Source organism: Coregonus lavaretus (genome assembly GCF_964263955.1).
Source record: "Coregonus lavaretus genome assembly, chromosome: 4".
Lineage (NCBI taxonomy): Eukaryota > Metazoa > Chordata > Actinopteri > Salmoniformes > Salmonidae > Coregonus > Coregonus lavaretus.
Genome location: NC_139991.1, coordinates 1,622,860 through 1,645,671, shown reverse-complemented (window position 1 = coordinate 1,645,671; position 22,812 = coordinate 1,622,860). Strand labels below are relative to the sequence as shown.

The window sequence follows — 22,812 nt, the reverse complement described above, 5'->3', positions numbered from 1 at the left end:
TGGAATATCTTTGTCTGTAGGCTGTAGCAGGAGAGAGATGGTCAGTTTCATAAACTCATCGTGTCCTCTGTGTGCCCTGCTGAGGACCAATGCCAACTGAACCCTGCTCTGTTCCCTGTGTGTGTGTGTGTGTGTGCATCCATGTGTGCTTGTGCATGTGTGCGCTCGTGTGTGTGCCTGTCTGCGTGTGTTTATGTGTGTGTGCAGGAGAAGCGGCGTCTGGCCATCCGTAATGCAGCGCTGCAGTGGGAGGGGGTCAGGGCCTGCCTGGAGCTCCCGGCTCAGAACGGGGCCAAGGAGGAAGTCAGCCCAGAGGCCAGCCCCGCCCACAGCCCCGCCCAGACCAATGGCCTTGCACAGGAGCCTTCTCCCGATGAGCAGCTCAGGTAACGTTAGGGGGGAGGGGCCATGCGTAGGGGTGGCACTTTGGGCTCTGGAAGACAGTAGTTATAGTTGCAGGACTGTTTTAGAGGTATACATACTATGTTTTCTGTTCTGCCAGACGGGTGAGTCCAGTGTCGGCTCCGGACAGGCCAACAGGGGGCAATGAGAACCGGTTACGCTCCACCAGTCGCCCCAACAGTCCTCGAGACCCCAAGTTGGTACTACACCACACCCAGGAACACATACACATCACAGGAGGTTGGCAGCACCTTCATTGGGGAGGATGGGCTTGTGGTAATGGCTGGAGCAGAATGGGTGGAATGGTATGAAATACATCAATCACATGGTTTCCATGTGTTTGATGCCATTCCATTCGCTCTGTTCCAGCCATTATTATGAGCCATCCTCCCCTTAGCAGCCTCCACTGATACATATACAGTGGGGAAAAAAAGTATTTAGTCAGCCACCAATTGTGCAAGTTCTCCCACTTAAAAAGATGAGAGAGGCCTGTAATTTTCATCATAGGTACACGTCAACTATGACAGACAAAATGAGAAAAATAAATCCAGAAAATCACATTGTAGGATTTTTAATGAATTTATTTACAAATTATGGTGGAAAATAAGTATTTGGTCAATAACAAAAGTTTCTCAATACTTTGTTATATACCCTTTGTTGGCAATGACACAGGTCAAACGTTTTCTGTAAGTCTTCACAAGGTTTTCACACACTGTTGCTGGTATTTTGGCCCATTCCTCCATGCAGATCTCCTCTAGAGCAGTGATGTTTTGGGGCTGTCACTGGGCAACACGGACTTTCAACTCCCTCCAAAGATTTTCTATGGGGTTGAGATCTGGAGACTGGCTAGGCCACTCCAGGACCTTGAAATGCTTCTTACGAAGCCACTCCTTCGTTGCCCGGGCGGTGTGTTTGGGATCATTGTCATGCTGAAAGACCCAGCCACGTTTCATCTTCAATGCCCTTGCTGATGGAAGGAGGTTTTCACTCAAAATCTCACGATACATGGCCCCATTCATTCTTTCCTTTACACGGATCAGTCGTCCTGGTCCCTTTGCAGAAAAACAGCCCCAAAGCATGATGTTTCCACCCCCATGCTTCACAGTAGGTATGGTGTTCTTTGGATGCAACTCAGCATTCTTTGTCCTCCAAACACGACAAGTTGAGTTTTTACCAAAAAGTTATATTTTGGTTTCATCTGACCATATGACATTCTCCCAATCCTCTTCTGGATCATCCAAATGCACTCTAGCAAACTTCAGACGGGCCTGGACATGTACTGGCTTAAGCAGGGGGACACGTCTGGCACTGCAGGATTTGAGTCCCTGGCGGCGTAGTGTGTTACTGATGGTAGGCTTTGTTACTTTGGTCCCAGCTCTCTGCAGGTCATTCACTAGGTCCCCCCGTGTGGTTCTGGGATTTTTGCTCACTGTTCTTGTGATCATTTTGACCCCACGGGGTGAGATCTTGCGTGGAGCCCCAGATCGAGGGAGATTATCAGTGGTCTTGTATGTCTTCCATTTCCTAATAATTGCTCCCACAGTTGATTTCTTCAAACCAAGCTGCTTACCTATTGCAGATTCAGTCTTCCCAGCCTGGTGCAGGTCTACAATTTTGTTTCTGGTGTCCTTTGACAGCTCTTTGGTCTTGGCCATAGTGGAGTTTGGAGTGTGACTGTTTGAGGTTGTGGACAGGTGTATTTTATACTGATAACAAGTTCAAACAGGTGCCATTAATACAGGTAACGAGTGGAGGACAGAGGAGCCTCTTAAAGAAGAAGTTACAGGTCTGTGAGAGCCAGAAATCTTGCTTGTTTGTAGGTGACCAAATACTTATTTTCCACCATAATTTGCAAATAAATTCATAAAAAATCCTACAATGTGATTTTCTGGATTTTTTTTCCTCAATTTGTCTGTCATAGTTGACGTGTACCTATGATGAAAATTACAGGCCTCTCTCATCTTTTTAAGTTGGAGAACTTGCACAATTGGTGGCTGACTAAATACTTTGTTTCCCCACTGTACTCACAGGGGATAGGATATTGGAATGTAAACATTCTTCCAATGCAATAAAACATGGTCCCATTATAATTGTTCACACATTATAATTGTTTCAAGTTTAGCCAATAAAACTGTATGGTTGGAAAACATTGAGGATTTTGTTTCATTCTCCCAGGCTCCATATGTGTCAGATGACGGGTGTCTACCACAGGTGGCTGGTGGCACCTTAATTGGGGAGGACGGGCTCATTGTAATGGCTTGAACGGAATTAATGGAATGATATCAAACACATCAAACACATGGTTTCCATATGTTTTAATACCATTCCATTCCAGCCATTATTATGAGCCATCCTCCCTTCACCAGCCTCCTGTGGACTGTCTACACTATACACTAGCATACAAAAGGACATCCCTCTTCAATAACAGTTCCCTCAATAGAGACATGGTTCGCTCTGCTTTACACACTCAACATTTCACCCTCTAACACTCGTTAGTTGCTACACTGATGTTTTTCACAAAACTGCACAGGGCCCCATTACTTAGCTAGCTAACTTTGTTGTGAGGGTCTCATGGACTGTGTCTGTACAGCATGTGTGAGAATGGAAGCAGACCTTCGCTCTGTGTCATTACCTTGTTCTCCATATGGCCATTCCCCCAGCCTGTCCTGACCAGGCTGAGCCCCCGTGCAGCCCCTAATGTGAGTGTGGAGCTATGTTGAAACGTCTCCTGTAGGGACTGTATACCAGGCCTGTGAGTTATAAGGGGTCAGGCTGAGATGGACGCTGTGGCTGTGTCAACCACTATTATTACATGTTGCTTTCTTGCTCCAGGATATGAAAATGTCCCGAAAGCGCAATCCTTCATGGCCCTAGTTCCCTTATAGGCTCACTTATAGCAGGTTGTGTCACAAATGGGGCCAAGGCTAGGGCTCAAGTGATTCACCATACTGTGTGATGTGGTCTACTTATGTGTAACCTTAACCGGTTTTTATTGTTGTGCACAATTATCTGTGAATCATTTCTCTTTGTTTCATGTAGTTGATGTACAGTACCCGTCAAAAGTTTGGATACACCTACTCATTCAAAGGTTTTTCTTTATTTTTTACTATTTTCTACATTGTACAATAATAGTGAAGACATAAAAAAAAATGAAATAACATATATGGAATCGTGTAGTAAGCAAAAAAGTGTTAAACAAATCAAAATATATTTGATATTTGAGATTCTTCAAATAGCCACCCTTTGCCTTCATGACAGCTTTGCACACTCTTGGCATTCTCTCAACCAGCTTCACCTGGAATGCTTTTCCAACAGTCTTGAAGGAGTTCCCACATATGCTGAGCACTTGTTGGCTGCTTTTCCTTCACTCTGCCGTCCTACTCATTCCAAACATTCTCAATTGGGTTGAGGTCGGGGGATTGTGGAGGCCAGGTCATCTGATGCAGCACTCCATCACTCTCCTTCTTGGTAAAATAGCCCTTACACAGCCTGGAGGTGTGTTGGGTCATTGTCCTGTTGAAAAACAAATGATAGTCCCACTAAGCCCAAACCAGATGGGATGGCGTATCGCTGCAGAATGCTGTGGTAGCCATGCTGGTTAAGTGTGCCTTGAATTCTAAATAAATCACAGACAGTGTCACCAGCAAAGCACCCCCACATCATAACACCTCCTCCTCCATGCTTTACAGTGGGAACTACACATGCGGAGATCATCCGTTCACCCACACCGCATCTCACAAAGACACGGCGGTCGGAACCAAAAATCTCAAATTTGGACTCAAATTTCCACCGGTCTAATGTCCATTGCTCGTGTTTCTTGGCCCAAGCAGGTCTCTTCTTCTTATTGGTGTCCTTTAGTAGTGGATTCTTTGCAGCAATTCGACCATGACGGCCTTATTCACACAGTCCCCTCTGAACAGTTGATGTTGAGATGTGTCTGTTACTTGAACTCTGTGAAGCATTTATTTGGGCTGCAATTTCTGAGGCTGGTAACTCTAATGGACTTATCCTCTGCAGCAGAGGTAACTCTGGGTCTTCCATTCCTGTTGCAGTCCTCATGAGAGCCAGTTTCATCATAGAGCTTGATTGTTTTTGCGACTGCACTTGAAGAAACTTTAAAAGTTCTTGAAATGTTCTGTATTTACTGACCGTATTCTACAATGTAGAAAATAGTAAAAATAAAGAAAAACCCTTGAATGTGTAGGTGTGTCCAAACTTTTGACTCTAAGTGTATGTTTGTGATTCTTGATTTTCACTACTTTGGGTGTCTTACAGTAGATATTTTACAGTAAATATGCCCATGGGAATATTCCTGTTCCTGAAAGTATAAAAGAGGAGATGATAGATGGACTGAGCAGTGATTTATAGATGTGATGCTCTACAGTTATGACCCTCTATCATCCCATGGTAAGGGATTACCAGCCTCTGTGGAGGTCTGAATTTGTGAAATCAAAGCATGAATGATTTGCTTTATCTCTGGATTGATAGTCTGTCCTGGCCCGGTATATTCCTCCTTAATCCTCAAGACAGACAGGGTTCTTCATTCCCACATGCTGGGCATAACTGGGCCTGTCTTTCTCTGTCCTCCACATCTGGTTCTGCTCTGAGACCGGGGAGGGGGGCAGGGGGAGCAGGAGGACCCCCTGGTGTGGAGGGTTTTCCTCCTTGAGAGATGGAGGGCCTGGAGGCTGCCTGCTGCTCTGTCCCCACATCGCTTACATTAACATGGGCTTCTGAGAAAAAATAACCACTGGCGTCTGCAGGATTAGATCCATTAGCTCTGGATATGCTATTTGTTGTTCCCTGGGAGTGACCGGGAATGTTCACATTTATCACTAAAAATCAGCGTGGGACAGTTCACACATTACTGCTGCTGCTGTGTGAAGACACATGGATCATCGTCTTTGTAAGAGCATGTGAGAGAGGCCCAACTAAAGTCCTGCTAATTAACAACTACATAAACATGAATAGATGCGATAGAGCAATCTGCAGGTTAGTTGAATTGTTTGATTTTACTAGTGCTTGAGAAACTAGCTGCAAGGAATGAGCCCAGTGAAAGTCCTGCACCTCATCACTTCAGAGCACTTGTCAGGGCAAAATGGTGATGTTTGGCACACACAGAGGCATGAACTTTGGCTAACCTTGTGCAATTATACCTAGTTGGCTAGAATTGGTGTATTTATGCAGTAAGTGTTTATCAGTATTGTCAATGACCTTTTCAAGTTCCATGTTCCATATCAAGCTGGAGTGGTAGATGATATGGGTTGACTGAAATGGGCCGCTGCCCCTCAGCAGGTAAAGGGAAACATATGATGTCATCTCTGTTTGGCATTAGCAGCCGACCAGAGCTGGAGAATAATTAACACAGGAGCAAATGTTTACAGTGCATTTAGAATGGAGCAAGGAACGAACCCCTTTTAGTGTGTTAGGATGAGAGTTGGAATAGGAGAATGGCTTGTCTCGCTGAGTGCTTAGCGAGTTTTGTGTGTGTGTGAATGTCTGTCCGTGAGTGTGTGTGAGCGTGCGTGCATGCGAGAGCAAGCTTGCGGGTGTGTGTGTGCCCGTCCGACTGCTGGAAGGTAGCCTCTGTTTTATATTTCTTTGTGAGCAGACTAGAGGAAGATTTATTCGTTTTTGTTTCCCTTGAGATATGACAGGAGGGAAGAATTATTACCCAGAAATCCAATATTGGGGCTGGCCAGAGAGTGGAGGGGAGACATCAGTGCCCACATTCTATGTATATATTAATTAAATACAGAGGCACGCTGTGTCTCCAAACAGGTGGAGGGGCAAGCACATCAATCTTCAAGTTCTACTTATGATGAGAGAAGGAAGTGTGGGAATGAGAGATAAAATATGATGCCACCACCTCTCAGAAACACTTCAATAAACCACAAGGCTTCATTCAATAAATGTTACATCTACATCATGCCAAAGATATAAAGAAATAGCCTGGTTCCAGATCTGTGTCTACATCACGCCAGGAGAAATATACAGAAATAGCCTGGTTCCAGATCTGTGTCTACATCACGCCAGGAGAAATATACAGAAATAGCCTGGTTCCAGATCTGTGTCTACATCATGCCAGGAGAGATATACAGAAATAGGCTGGTTCCAGATCTGTGTCTACATCATGCCAGGAGAGATATACAGAGATAGCCTGATTCCAGATCTGTTTCTGCTCTAGCCAACTCATCTGACTATCGTTTTCATGCTTTATTGCAGACACTGTACAGATCTGCGACCATGCTAATAGAGAAATTGCTTTAACAATTTTATTTTTCTTTCAGTTTAGAAAATTATGAAAGGTTCTTCTCACATCATGACAAGCTAAATAACCATGTTTCTTATGTGGGTCTATCATAGCTAGAGAATTGGAGACACATGTAGGCTCATCTACTACATGTCAAATTGATGGGTTATAGCTGCTCAGAAATGGCAGACATCGTTTTGAAGTTCCTGCTGGATTAGTTCCAGATAATAGAATTTTTGTTCAGAGCTGCTGAACACATCAGGAAATGTTTTCCACAGTTCGACTTTCTTCAGTTTGATCATCTTTGTGTCTCCTCTTCCTCAAAGAGGTTGTGAGGGCACGTTTCGGAGTGTTTCAGGAGGGGATTTGGAGGCACCTGGCAGTCTATCAAGAGTGATTACCAGGAACAATACATGACACAGTGCAGAGTGTGCTGATGGCATGCCTGCAGACTTCCCCAGAAAGGGATGAAAAGTTACCATCACTCTTCTTTACTCTATCTACATGTTACCTAGTCTCCTTTCTCTCTCTCTCTCTCTCTCTCTCTCTCTCTCTCTCTCTCTCTCTCTCTCTCTCTCTCTCTCTCTCTCTCTCTGTCTCTCTCTCTCTCTGTCTCTCTCTCTCTCTCTCTCTCTCTCTTGGTCTGTCTTTCTCTCTCTCTCTCTCTCTCTCTCTCTCTCTCTCTCTCTCTCTCTCTCTCTCTCTCTCTCTCTCTCTCTCTCTCTCTCTCTCTCTCTCTCTCTCTCCCTCTCTCTCTCGGTCTGTCTTTCTCTCTCTCTCGGTCTCTCTCTATCTCTCTTTCTCTCTCTGTCTCTCTCTCTCTGTCTGTCTCTGTCTGTCTGTCCAACTGCTTTTGATTTAGTACCTTTGGCAAAGCCACCTCTGAGAGGTGTGGCGTGTCCTGAAGATTAGCACCGTCTTTCACTGACTGGCGCCCGTCTGTCTATCGCTGGCCCAGACCTCCGCTACGCTCCATGGGGCCTGGGTCTCCCAGTGTGTGTGTGTGAGTGAGGAGACCTCCAGCTAGTAGCTCCCAGAACGAGATGCTTCCCTCCGTGTGGCCAGTAGCACCCCCTTGCTCTAACATCACCACTCATCACCCCTCACATTCCTCGCCTGCCCCTCGGTGTCAGACGCGGCGCTTCCTTGAAACGTGACACTGTTTAATTAAGATTGGGTTTTACACCCACCGCGTGGTGGGTCGTCTTATATTAATATGTAGGCAGCAACAAGGCCTGCTAGAAAAATTGTTCTCCATGATTGATTTGGACGCTACTCTGTCAGTCACTGCTGGATTCTTGGAAGCGGCTCGTACTGAATGTTAGGATTATCCGGAGGTTGTGTTTATTAGCTAATGTAATTCCTGGGTTGTTTTGTTAAGGTTGGGTTTTCTCCCAGGTTGTTAAAACTCTGAGGGGAAATGGAGTATTACAGCAGGCGTTAATGACTGAACTCTGAGGCAGCCATGGGCAGTTCACTGACTCTCACTCACTCACTCACTCACTCACTCACTCACTCACTCACTCACTCACTCACTCACTCACACACACACACACACACACACACACACACACCAGTCATGGTGGCCTTAACACGGTTTAACACTGTAGCTATGTGACCTTTAACCCTGGTGTCCTGAATCTCTCTGGCTCACATTCACCTGTCTGTGTCCTAGGGCTGGAGTCAACCCTAGAGCTGTAACGCTGCAGCTTGTTAACAAACTGCTCCCTTGTGTCCCTCTGCAGCAGCGGCCTTGATAGTGGGCTTTGGAATTTCCTGCCATGGTTATTACATGATAATCACAAGTCAATCAACTTTTTAATCTCTCCTCTGTTCCAATACACCTTATTTTGTACCAGAACCTTCCCTGTTCTCTTCGGCCCTCTCTTTCTGGGTCAGCACACTTGTCTGACCATCTTTGTATCATCTCTTCTTCCTGTTCTAGCTCACAGTACAAAGCCTCTTTCAGGTTCTCAGACCTTGATCCCTCTTTGTTCTCTGTCTCTGCTTACCTGGACAGCATCTTGCCAGGTCTTAGATGCACAAAAAGGTGCAGCAGACATAGATATGAGAGGAGGATAGGAGTCAGTCCTCAGTCCTCTAGAGAGAGAGAAGTGACCTCCAGGGGATCAGGTTTGGTGTGTGACAACAATGATGGCTTTTTAAAGAAGCATTGTTTCCCTCCCCTGACTCTGTAACAATCAGCCCAACAAGACTTGGCCTATAGGATTACAGCTTCAATAGTCTCAGGATTAGTCCTCCCTTGTGTTTTCTTTTTCCATGTTCAGCGGTGTTACATTCTAAAGGGTGAAAAATATGAATAGACTGATTAGTTTGTTGGTGGGTGAACTCTAATGGCTAGTGTTGACTGCTGGTCCGTGCAGCCAAATGATCCTCTGGTATGCAGCAGGTCTCCTGAGTGTCAGCAGACTGGGAGGCAGGGAGACAGGTCAGAGAGACCCAGGGCAGCTAGTGAGGCTCCAACAGGGACAGAGAGATCATGTCTCCCTGAGACTCACCCTGATTCTCTACTCTCACGACTCCTTATCGGGGAAGGGCACTTCAACTGTTGTCACAGAGAATGGAAAGCAATTAGGCAGCATTGAAAGACAAATGTTACATTCACTTAGCTCTGATTACCCCGCTCACTGCTGTTTCTCTCCCCTCCACTGATTGGCCCATTTATTCAGACACATGTAAACTAAGATACCTTTGTCTTAATGATAGTCAGAGGATCCTGGAAACTTGTGACTGTGCCAGGTGGGTGGAGAGTTGGCCAGGTGGGTATTACTTATGTACCTGGGGAGCCACCATCATGTTTCGAATTACCAGGGGCTGGGGGGGGGGCTGGGCATCCTCCTTAACAAATCAGGTCCCCATTCCCACAGGTGTGTGTGCTGACTGTCTGTTTCTCTGTGTGTTCCAGGCTCCTGGAGGCAGGGGGTGCCAGCGTGCAGAGCCTCTCCCTGTCAGACAACCACCTGGCGGAGCTGGATGGGGAAACTCTGCGCCTGTTTGGCCTCGGGGCCCTGGAGGCCCTGGAGAGAGGCTGGGGGGTCCAGACTGCAGGGGCCGTCACTGTCATAGCCTTCCGCTACATCCACTTTGATGCGATCGTGCCAACACTGCCACGCATAAGGGTCAAGTTCCCCAACCTATCTGTGAGAACACATTTACTACAGATTACATACTGTTCAATAAAGTGTCTTCTTATTGGCTACTATGATAGGAGCCATATTCTTACCATGGTAACACGTTGGAGTTCTAAACTGAGGGGTCTCATTGGCCAAAGGATACTGATATGGTCACTCATTAACTGGTTTACTGACTTATTATGGTCTCCTCCATATAGCACCTGATTTTCCTGGAGACCAACATCAGCCGTCTTCCCCAGCTGGCTGCGCTGGCCCAGGTGAGACGTCTGGACCAGCTGACCATCCACCCAGAGGGGAACCCTGTAGTCAGCCTTTCCCTGTGGAGATCCTTCCTCATCTACCGCCTGCACCACTTCAACCTGCACAAGATCAACAGCCTGGAGGTAGGATCCACCTTTAACACTCAGAAAAAATCTACCAACATGTTTTGTCTTTCAGCATCTTTGTGCTGTAATGTTCTGAACAAGGTGTTAGCTGATGGCATTTTTCTTGTGTGTGTGTGCGCATTTGTGTGTATGTGTTTGCATTTATATTGTGTGTGTGCACCAGGTGACCATGAATGACGTGATCTCTGCAGAGCGTCTGTTTGGGACGCTGGGTCATATCGCTGCCACCGAGACACCGCGCTGCCGCCTGCTAGTGCTGCTGGAGGAGTCCAGGTGAGCTCCCTACCCACAGCACCTGGTACCTGGCACTGACTGACACACACCTGGTACCTGTCACTGACTGACACACACCCGGTACCTGGCACCGACTAACACACACCTGGTACCTGGCACTGACTGACACACACCTGGTACCTGCCACTGACTAACACACACCTGGTACCTGGCACCTGGCACTGACTGACAGACACCCGGTACCTGGCACCGACTAACACACACCTGGTACCTGGCACTGACTGACACACACCTGGTACCTGGCACTGACTAACACACACCTGGTACCTGGTGCCGACTAACACACACCTGATACCTGGCGCTGACTGACCCACACCTGGTACCTGGCACTGACTGACACACACCTGGTACCTGACACTGACTTACACACACCTGGTACCTGGCACTGACTAACACACACCTGGTACCTGGCGCTGACTGACCCACACCTGGTACCTGGCACTGACTGACACACACCTGGTAACTGGCACTGACTAACACACACCTGGTACCTGGCACTGACTGACACACACCTGGTACCTGGCACTGACTAACACACACATGGTACCTGGCACTGACTAACACACACCTGGTACAGCTCTCTACAGAACCTGTCTGAGTGTGTTTATGAATGTGTGTACTGTGTGCGTGTGTGTGTCTGTGTGTGCGTATGTTAATGAGTCTGTGTGTGAAGGATAGACAAAGCCTGGTATGGAGGAGCCATAGGGAGTTGGTTGGAAGCGGTGTCCCAGGGGTAGGGTGGGTACCTGGTACCTTCCTCACGTTCACATTCCTCTCTCCAGCCAACAGCTCTTCAACTATATCATTCCTGGTCACTGAAACACAGCCATCCAAAGCAAAACATGCTATTGAACTGAAGGGGTCACGCCTCCTCAGCCCTGCTGTAGTGGCGTCTCTTTCAGTGCCCCGAGCAGAGCCTTGTCTGTCAGGAGAATACTGTTAAAAGTTCATTGGCAAACAAAAGGCCAACTGCTGTTCTACTGACTTCCAGTTCCAGTTCCTCTTTCATAACTCATACTCCCTGACGCCCGATATGGAAAGCACAATAATGTATGCCATTTAGCCGACGCTTTTATCCAAAGCGACTTACAGTCATGCGTGCATACATTTTTACATATGGGTGGTCCCGGGAATCAAACCCACTACCATGGCGTTACAAGCACCATGCTTTACCAACTGAGCTACAAAGGACCTGTCACGATCGTTGGTTAGAGAGGACCAAGGCGCAGCGTGTTGAGCGAACATACTTTAATAGTAAAGTGCAAACACGAATACAAAACAATAAACGATACGTAACGTCCTCAGACAATGACTGACAAGGAACAAAAACCCACAAACACAAGGTGAAAACAGACATTATAAATATGGCTCCCAATCAGAGACAACGAGCCAAACAGCTGACACTCGTTACCTCTGATTGGGAGTCACTCATCCAAACAAAGAAATACAACCACATAGAACAACCCAACCAAACAGAACACAACGAAACGAACACACCCTGGCTCAACATACAAAGTCCCGGAGCCAGAGCGTGACAGTACCCCCCCCTAAAGGCGCGGACTGCGACCGCGCCTCAATAAGGGCTAAACAAGGGAGGGCTGGGTGGGCATACCTCCTCGGCGGTGGTTCTGGCTCCGGCCCTGATCCCCACCTCCTCTCCAACCCCCCAACGTACCCCTGGTCCTGTCTAGCCCCGCTGGTCGGAGCCGGACTGACGACACGCGCCCCTGGCTTGGTGCGTGGAACAGGAACGGGCCTCACCGGACTGACGACTCCATTCCCTGGTTTGGTGCGAGTAGCAGGAACGAGCTGGACCAGGCTGACGACTCGCATCCCTGGTTTGGTGCGAGTAGCAGGAACGGGCTGGACCAGGCTGACGCCTCGCACCCCTGGCTTGGTGCGAGTAGCAGGAACGGGTTGGACCAGGCTGGCGACTCGCACCCCTGGTTTGGTGCGAGTGGCAGGAACAGGCCGGGTCGGGCTGGCGACGCACACCGTAGGCTTTGTGCGTGGAGCAGGGACAGGCCGGGCTGGGCTGGCGACGCACACCGTAGGCTTTGTGCGTGGAGCAGGAACAGGCCGGGCTGGGCTGGCGACGCACACCGTAGGCTTTGTGCGTGGAGCAGGGACAGGCCGGGCTGGACTGGCGACGCACCTCGTAGGCTTGGTGCGTGGAGCAGGGACAGGCCGGGCTGGGCTGTCGACGCACACCACTGACTTGGTGGGAATGGCAGGAACCGGCCGGGCTGGGCTGACGACGTGCACCACTGACTTGGTGGGAATGGCAGGAACAGGCCGGGCTGGGCTGACGACGCGCACCACTGACTTGGTGGGAATGGCAGGAACAGGCCGGGCCGGGCTGTCGACGCACACCACAGACTTGGTGGGAATGGCAGGAACAGGCCGGGCTGGGCTGACGACGCGCACCACTGCCTTGGTGGGAATGGCAGGAACAGGCCGGACCGTACTGGGGACACACACCACTGGCCCCACGCAGGGATCAGGAACGGGCCGGACCGGACTGGTAACACACCCCAGTACCTCTCGCCGTGCCTCCACACTTTCCCTCTCCTCTGTGCCCAGTGGCCCCCCTAACCTGGCGGCCTTCTCTGCCAACGCTTTGCACCGCTCTAACCCGTACACCTGCTGCCCCGACGTCGTGAGCCCCCCCCTAAAAATTTCCTGGGGGTCTCTCCTCCCCGTGGCCCAGGCCTCTCTCCCTCTTGCCAGACTCGCAATCATCTCCTCCCACGTCCATCCTCTCTCCTCGTCACGCTGCTTGATCTGGTTAAGGTGGGTTTTTCTGTCACGATCGTTGGTTAGAGAGGACCAAGGCGCAGCGTGTTGAGCGAACATACTTTAATAGTAAAGTGCAAACACGAATACAAAACAATAAACGATACGTAACGTCCTCAGACAATGACTGACAAGGAACAAAAACCCACAAACACAAGGTGAAAACAGACATTATAAATATGGCTCCCAATCAGAGACAACGAGCCAAACAGCTGACACTCGTTACCTCTGATTGGGAGTCACTCATCCAAACAAAGAAATACAACCACATAGAACAACCCAACCAAACAGAACACAACGAAACGAACACACCCTGGCTCAACATACAAAGTCCCGGAGCCAGAGCGTGACAGGACCACACCAATAGCCTGAAGCTGATCATTATTTTCAGATCAACAGTGAAACGGTATTCACTGTGACCTGCTGACATTGCATGATAATGCATAGTTTTGTCAAATAAACATTTTATATGTATAGTATGGTGATAACATGAACTTCGACCTCCTTCAGAAATACTATTTGAACATTAACTTGATCTTATAAAGAGTGTTTTTATAGACTGGTACAGGGCAGATGAAAACGCTATTGATGTGATGGCCACTCCATGGAGATCAAACATGTAGCCTACGGTTATTCATGTCATAAATCTCCCTACTTCCCTGTTGGCTTGAATTAATTCCTCTTTATGAATCACAATACACTTTTGTTGGTACAGTGCAAAATATGTTCTGAAAAGTTGAATGAGTGCCAGAGCATTTTGTGTGTAATGTGTATCTGACTAAAATATTGTTTTACAAGGGCTGTGGCTTTGGAATGTCTTTGAATGTGTATATATTTATGCTTGTGTGTGCCGCAGGTATGTGTAATGTACTGTAAATGTACTGTATATCTCTTTCTGTGTGAGGCCTTGAGATGACAGGCCAGTGCATGTCTGTCCCTAGCAGCTGCCGTTTGCATCGTTCGCTGTGAGAAACGGACGAGCATGGCAGTTAGTTCAGTTCCCTAATCTGTCCCTTCAGGTTCGCTCTGTACAATTACCCACAACACCCCTGGGCCTTCTGGAGCGGAGCATGGAAGAAATGTCTGAGTATCAAACAATACTTTCTTGTTGAGCTGCCTTATGGAATTCATCCTGTTTTCCCCCAGCTGAGCCCACTGACGTACTCTGCAGCAGCCCTAACCTTTTAAGTCCAGTAATGTGTGTGTATTTGATTAAGGTTTAACCTTCCATATAAACAATGTATAAACTTCCCCCCTTAGCCTCTGCACAGTGCACAGTGCTCTCACACTACTCCCTGTAGTTTGGTCCTTCCAGGAAAACCTCTCCTCAGAGATGGAGAGTGTAGTCCTGTAATAATTAGGATGGGAGTGCACTACAGTCATTAGTGAATGGTTTCAGATCCAGTACAGACGTATAACCCTGAGCTATGCATTATACAGTCATATTTAGGTTTGAACACTCCATGAGGGAACACATATGGTCATGGGTAGGGTAGATATTGCTATGATGGTAGCCAGAGCAAAGGCTATGATGGCTATTATGCTTTTGGTGTATTGCGGTTGAGGACCAAGTCATAATCAAAAGTCCTAGAACATGAGAGAAGGCCAAAAGCCTGAAGATAGGGATTTTTTTGGGGAGACAGCTTGTCCTGTTGTGTGAACCATCAGGTGATAGTATTGATATTCATATTTGTGATACAATACTAATGACTGGAGGCCAGAAAAGAGTCATGAACCCAATGTAGGAGTGGTTCATCCTTCTTCTAAGTTGATTAAGTTGAGTTGTGGGCTGTTATACTGGGGTGTTTGCTTTCAACCTCCACTCTACTGTACAGTATCATTGTACAGTAGAGTACATGCTCAGCTATGGTGAATGGGGGCTGTTTGATAGATACACATCACTCAGTTGATCCTCTGCCCACCTACACATACAGTGTTCAGGCTCTCTGTCCCCCACACACAACCACACACACTTATCCCAGTAGGTATTTTAGCCTGCAGCCTCTGCCTCAATGACTATTCCAGAGTTCTGGCACCAGCGTTTGGAACATGTTGGTGCAGTGCTGAATTTCATGAGATTAATAATGATGGACAGGGATGTTTGATGTAGCTAACATCCTTTATTAATGTTCTCATCTTGGTTACATCTGTACCAATCCTACTGCTGAAAACCATACGACTGACAAAACAGATGAAAAAGCTGTAAAGATTAACTACATTTATGTAGAAGTACTTTATCATTTCCAATTCATTGTAAGTAATTGTTTGGCTTCCATGGAATTCATGTTGGCACCCACCTACTGTAATAGTATCTGATACCAGAGTCTTGACAGGTGTGTTAATGCGGAGCATTGAGTGATGTCATTTACTATTTGTCGAAACGAGTACTGTGATACTTTGTTATTCCCTTCTTTGATGATGGCACTGCCCCTGGCAGGGTTATTGAATGCCCAGATGCCACAGACATGTCAAACTCACCTGTCCCCCTTGCATAGATGTAGGGGTGCTGAGGGTGAAAAATCTGAAAAGATAATACAATGTCATTACAAAAACATTATTATTTGAAAATAATATTTTTTTCACAAAAGTAGTGCAGTGGGTGGGTGTTTACTAGTATTAGCGGACTGATATAGACGTCTGTAGCGCAGGCAAAAACATTGTTTCTGTCACGATCGTTGACTGATGAAGAGACGGACCAAGGCGCAGCGTGATAAGCGTACATTCTTTATTTAGTACACACACGAACCAAAACAACAAACGAAACGATACGTGAAGTCCTAGGTTATACACAAAACCTTACGGAACAAGATCCCACAACCTAACATGCCAAAAGGCTGCCTAAGTATGGGCCCCAATCAGAGACAACGAGATACAGCTGCCTCTGATTGGGAACCACCCTGGCCAACATAGATCAACACGATCTAGACACTAAAACATAGAAAATGTAACAGAAACTCCACACCCTGGCTCAACATAAAGAGTCCCCAGAGCCAGGGCGTGACAGTACCCCCCCCCCCCAAAGGCGCGGACTGCGACCGCGCCAACCAAACACAACAAGGTAGGGGCCGGGTGGGCATTCCGCCTCGGAGGCGGATCCGGCTCCGGGCGTGACCACCACTCTCTCTCTACCCCCCCGTTGCGCCCCTGGTCTGGTCTGGCCCTGCTGGCCGGAGCTGGACTGGACACCGGTGGAGCGGATTGCTCTGGCTCCGGAGTGGAGCAGCTGACCGGTGCCGGACCAGGCACCGATGGAACAGGCACGGGCCGTGCCGGACTGGACACCGGTGGAGCGGATTGCTCTGGCTCCGGAGTGGAGCAGCTGACCGGTGCCGGACCAGGCACCGGTGGAACAGTCACGGGCCGTGCCGGACTGACGACGCGCACCACTGGCTTGGTGCGGGGAGCAGGAACGGGCCGGACCGGGCTGGCGACGCGCACCACTGGCTTGGTGCGGGGAGCAGGAACGGGTCGGACCGGGCTGGCGACGCGCACCACTGGCTTGGTGCGGGGAGCAGGAACGGGTCGGACCGGGCTGGCGACGCGCACCACTGGCTTGGTGCGGGGAGCAGGAACGGGCCGGACCGGGCTGGCGACGCGCACCACAGGCTTGGTGCGAGGGACAGGAACAGGCCGGACCGGGCTGGCAACGCGCACCACAGGCTTGGTGCGAGGGACAGGAACAGGCCGGACCGGGCTGGCAACGCGCACCACTGGCTTGGTGCGGGGAGCAGGAACAGGCCGGACCGGGCTGACGACGCGCACCACTGGCTTGGTGCGGGGAGCAGGAACGGGCCGGACCGGGCTGGCGACGCGCACCACTGGCTTGGTGCGGGGAGCAGGAACGGGCCGGACCGGGCTGGCGACGCGCACCACAGGCTTGGTGCGAGGGACAGGAACAGACCGGACCGGGCTGGCGACGCGCACCACTGGCTTGGTGCGGAGAGCAGGAACAGGCCGGACCGGGCTGACGACGCGCACCACAGGCTTGGTGCGGGGGACAGGAACAGGTCGGGCCGGACTGGGAACACACACCACTGGCCTTGTGCGGGAATCAGGAACGGGCCGGACCGGACTGGTGACACACACCACTTGCTTGGTGCGAGGAGCGGGACTGGGTTTCCTCATAAACCTCCGCTCCCTCTGCTGCCTAACCAGTTCCTCTCGCCGTGCCTCTACACTCTCCTTCTCCCTCGTGACCAATGGCCCCCGTAACCTGGTGGCCTCCTCTCCTAGTCCGCCGATTCGCCCTGTAGCTGCCTCCAGCAGCCCCGTCGTCCACGCCGTGTGCCCCCCCCCAAAAAAATTATTGGGGTTGCCTCTCGCGTGTCCGTCGTCGGCACGGTTGGCGCCGTTTCTCCTCTCCTGCCTGGGCATTTACTTTTGCCCATGGCCCTCTGCCCGCGAATATGTCCTCCCATGACCACCATTCGCCCACCTGAGCCATCGCCCTCTTCTCCTCCTGGGCACGCTGCTTGGTCCTCTGGTGGTGGGATCTTCTGTCACGATCGTTGACTGATGAAGAGACGGACCAAGGCGCAGCGTGATAAGCGTACATTCTTTATTTAGTACACACACAAACCAAAACAACAAACGAAACGATACGTGAAGTCCTAGGTTATACACAAAACCTTACGGAACAAGATCCCACAACCTAACATGCCAAAAGGCTGCCTAAGTATGGGCCCCAATCAGAGACAACGAGATACAGCTGCCTCTGATTGGGAACCACCCTGGCCAACATAGATCCACACGATCTAGAAACTAAAACATAGAAAATGTAACAGAAACTCCACACCCTGGCTCAACATAAAGAGTCCCCAGAGCCAGGGCATGACAGTTTCACTATCTTGCAGGATTCAATAGTTGGAATTGTAAGAGTTGTTGCCCTGTCCCTTTCTCTGTGGTTGTCATTCTAATGGAATCCAGAAAGTACAAAACACTGTCCTCAAACATTTACATCAAAAGGTGAAAAGTTATGGGCAAAGACACAAAACATCCACATCAAATTAAAGATTTTTCTTGATCAAATAACATGGAAAACAACCACTTTTTGTGCAATATTAATTTACCATCCTTACAAACCACTTCATGTAAATGTACATTACTGTATTTTACATAGGCTGGTCATCTACTGTAGGTTTGCACCTGTAGACTTTCCATCACCATGAAGATAAACAATGCACAATACAGTAATTAAGTACATTGAGCCATCAAGTGGTTTGTGATGATGTGGCTCAGTTGTGGGTTCGATTCCCACAGGGGACTAGTACGAAAAAGTATGAAAATGTATACATTTACAAAGTATTTCAAGAAACTGGAATAATAGTGAAACATCAAAACTATGAAATAACACATATGGAATCATGTAGTAACCAAAAAAGTGTTCAACAAATCAAAATATATTTTATATTTGAGATTCTTCAAATAGCCACCCTTTGCCTTGATGACAGCTTTGCACACTCTTGGCATTCTCTCAACCAGCTTCATGAGGTAGTCACCTGAGAAATGACAGTCCAGAGTGATGGAGTGCTGCATCAGATGACCTGGCCGCCACAATCCCCCGACCTCAACCCAATTGAGATGGTTTGGGATGAGTAGGACAGCAGAGTGAAGGAAAAGCAGCCAACAAGTGCTCAGCATATGTGGGAACTCCTTCAAGACTGTTGGAAAAGCATTCCAGGTGAAGCTGGTTGAGAGAATGCCAAGAATGTGCAAAGCTGTCATAAAGGCAAATGGTGGCTATTTGAAGAATCTCAAATATAAAATATATTTTGATGTATTTAAAAAAATGTTGGTTACTACATGATTCCATATGTGCTATTTCATAGTTGTGATGTCTTCACTATTATTCTACATTGTAGAAAATAGTAAAAATAAAGAGAAACCCTTGAATGAGTAGGTGTGTCCAAACTTTTGACTGGTACTGTATATCAAGCAAGAATTTTTATATTCCACAAGTATTATCAGTTTAACTGTTTTGTACAGATAATTATCAGACTCAAGTTACAAATGCTGGTAAACACTCAAATACATTTAGTGTCAAAGAAAATCACAAAAGTAGTGCACTGGGCCTTTACTAGTCCTGTATTAGCGGACCGATATGGACGTCTTCAGCGCGGTCAAATTTGTTTTTCTGCAACAAGAAAAACAGCACCCCCACCCCCAAACTACTTCCCCCTTGTCTCAATCTCTCTCTCTCTTTCTCTCTCTCCCTCGCTCTCGTTCTCTCTCGTTCTCTCGCGCTCTCTCTCCCTCTCCCCCCTCTCTCTCTTTCCCTCCCTCCTTCCCTGCCTCTCTCTCTAGGAAGCGTCAGCTGCAGTTTCTGTTGGAGGGGCGTGGACGGCGTGCAGGCTTGAGCCCAGAGGAGCTGCGTGACAACGGCAAGCTGCTGGGAGAGGGCCTGAGCAGAGCCCTGTTCAACTACCCCAGTAGAGACTGCTGCAGTGTGGGAGCAGAGAGCCCAGAGGTCAGCACTGTCAGACTATCACTGTCTGTAGCCTGGTCCCAGTGGTGATGACTGCAGTAGCAGAGTGGGAGCAGCCAGTCTAGCCTGGTGGTCCCAGATCTCTTCCAGCACAAAGAGATCTGGGACCAGGATAGACTGGCTGCTCTCACTCTGCTACTGCAGACATCAGCACTACCTGTCACTGTATACCTGATGCTTCATACTGTATTAGATTTATTGAGGGCATGTTTTATACATTTACAGCAGTGAACCTCATTCCTGCTCCTTGAGCAGTGAAACACCTGATTTAGCCAATAAAAGTATTGAAGACAGTGGCTCTCCTGGAGAAGAATTGAGGATCACTTATTTACAGTGTAGCATGATTACCATCCAATAGGATGATTAATGGAGACTTCCTCTCCCCAGTGTACATGCTAACCGTCCTCTGTTCCCTGGATCTCCTCAGGAGGGTGCTATGGAGTCATCATCGGAGCGCGGAGCCATGATGGAGCAGTATATACAGGATCTGGTCCAGAGGGCATCTGACACCAACCTGAAGGGGGAGTCCCTCCACAAGCTGTGGCCCTCCATGTTCATGGAGATGGTGAGAGACTGTGTGCTGGAGATGAGGGACCGACCGGCCTTCCGTCAGGCCTGCCTCAACAGGCTCTCCACACAGGGAAAGTGAGAGGGTGAGGGGTAGAGACCTGGTAAAGCTCCGTAAGACCTACAGTACAGCAAACTGGACACTTACTGGACACAGGTACAGCATACTGGACACATACTGGAAAAATGTACAGCATACTGGACACATACTGGAAACATGTACAGCATACTGGACACATACTTGACACAGGTACTGCATACTGGACACGTACTAGACACTGCTACAGCATACTGGACACCTACTAGACACAGGTACAGCATACTGGACACCTACTAGACACAGGTACAGCATATTGGACCACTTCTTCTACTACAGCATATTGGACACTCTCATGCTGCTCTGTCTCACCAAGTTAACCCGTCTTCATCATCACGTGGTGTCAGCCAGTCAAGTCTTTGGGAAGTTTTGGGTTTGATTTTTTTCATAACTGGAAAAAAACGTATTCTGTTCGAAGATGGATGTGGATCGTTCTTTTAAAGGCATTTTTTTTTTTTGGGGGGGGGGGGTTCTCACCAGCCTGCCTCATAAGCTTGAATACACATTTTCATGGAAAATACAATATTGATGTTTGTTCTATAGTCTGTTCTTCCTATTCAACTTGATTCCAGGATGCACAGCGCTATAGAGCTATATACTTGAGAAAGTTATTTTGAGCGTGCATTGTCATCCCTAAGGAGGAACACTCTTTGCACTTTAAAGCCTTCATAAAGACCCTGTTCATGATCTCCAGCTGAAGATTACAATGAGTGTCTCTCATTGAGGCTAGAATGATTGTGTCATAATAACCTCATCCTCTTCTTGATGTTACTCTCTGACTCTCTCTGCCTGGCGTGGTGACAAGGGCACAAAATACACCTTTTCTTTTAGGACCACTAATTTTCTGTATTGTACTTAGTATTAAAAGATTCCCTAACACTTAACTTGTCCATGTTTATTGCTCCTGTAGTGTCTCTGTTGATCAAGAAACCATGCTGCAGGAAATGTATTCTCCGTCCATCAATCATCAAATTACTCAAAGCTAATGTTTTGACTGACTCAGACGATTTTGCAAAAAAACGTATCATTAAAAGTTTTCTTTTTTTTTGTTACATTTCTCTCTTCTGACCATTAAACCCTAAGTATGTTATTACTATATTATACCACCTCTAGCTCCTCTGATCTCTGACTATTAACTGAATTATTTTGGACAGGGGTGTCCTTTTGAAGATCAGCAATATATCCAGCCACCTCCTAATACATTAGACAGAGCCGTATGCTTATGCTGTTCCACAGTATCTCAGTGTCTCTCCAAGTGCATGCTCTACACTGCACTGGGCCATCCAGGGGCAATGGAGAGGGTCCTCTCTCTCCTGTTGAACTCAGAAAGGAATGTTCCTGCAGGCTTCGATAGAGCAGACCTGCACTGGTTTACTACAACTACTCTGTAGAGAGGCACTGACTGACTGGCCTCTCCACGCAGCCTGTGCTGTCAATGGTTTACAGTCATGGGTTTCCAAAGTCAACTGCAGACACCTGTGGCACTAAACAGGAGTGGTGAAAAGGGAAACTGGAAACCTGCCGGAGTGGGAGAGTTCAGAATTGAAGGTATCTGAATGGTTTTCTGAATGGAATGTTCATTGTGCAACTGAATAAACAGAAGCATCTTGGGGGAAGGCAAATGTGGTTCAAGTATAATGTCCTACTGCTCTCAGACATTGTAATGTCCTACTGTTCTCAGACAGTGTAATATCCTACTGCTCTCAGACAGTGTATTGTCCTACTGCTCTCAGACAGTGTAATGTCCTACTGCTCTCAGACAGTGTAATTTCTACTGCTCTCAGACAGTGTAATATCCTACTGCTCCCAGACAGTGAAATTCCTACTGCTCTCAGACAGTGTAACATCCTACTGCTCTCAGACAGTGTGTCTTACTGCTCTCAGACAGTGTAATTCCTACTGCTCTCAGACAGTGTAACATTCTACTGCTCTCAGACAGTGTATAATCCTACTGCTCTCAGACAGTGTAATGTCCTACTGCTCTCAGACAGTGTAATGTCCTAATGCTCTCAGACAGTGTAATGTCCTACTGCTCTCAGACAGTGTAATATCCTACTGCTCTCAGACAGTGTAATTTCTACTGCTCTCAGACAGTGTAATATCCTACTGCTCCCAGACAGTGAAATTCCTACTGCTCTCAGACAGTGTAACATCCTACTGCTCTCAGACAGTGTGTCTTACTGCTCTCAGACAGTGTAATGTCCTACTGCTCTCAGACAGTGTAATGTCCTAATGCTCTCAGACAGTGTAATGTCCTACTGTTCTCAGACAGTGTAATGTCCTACTGCTCTCAGACAGTGTAACATACTACTGCTCTCAGACAGTGAAAATCCTACTGCTCTCAGACAGTGTAAAATCCTACTGCTCTCAGACAGTGT

At 47.9% G+C, this 22,812-nt stretch overlaps 1 protein-coding gene across 1 annotated transcript in view; it reads left to right on the top strand.

Annotated features, from left to right (window-relative positions):
- LOC311128134 (leucine-rich repeat-containing protein 49-like) overlaps positions 1–20,419 on the top strand; it is a gene marked incomplete at both ends in the record, with an annotated part of 49,040 nt that extends 28,621 nt beyond the window's left edge. Inside the window, 7 exons of the mRNA XM_084160114.1 lie at positions 208–386; positions 503–598; positions 9,582–9,816; positions 10,008–10,193; positions 10,360–10,469; positions 19,590–19,752; positions 20,198–20,419. Of these exons, the coding sequence (XP_084016240.1) occupies positions 208–386; positions 503–598; positions 9,582–9,816; positions 10,008–10,193; positions 10,360–10,469; positions 19,590–19,752; positions 20,198–20,419 (1,191 nt within the window). The remainder of the gene's footprint in view (positions 1–207; positions 387–502; positions 599–9,581; positions 9,817–10,007; positions 10,194–10,359; positions 10,470–19,589; positions 19,753–20,197) is intronic.
- Positions 20,420–22,812: the final 2,393 nt, after the last annotated feature.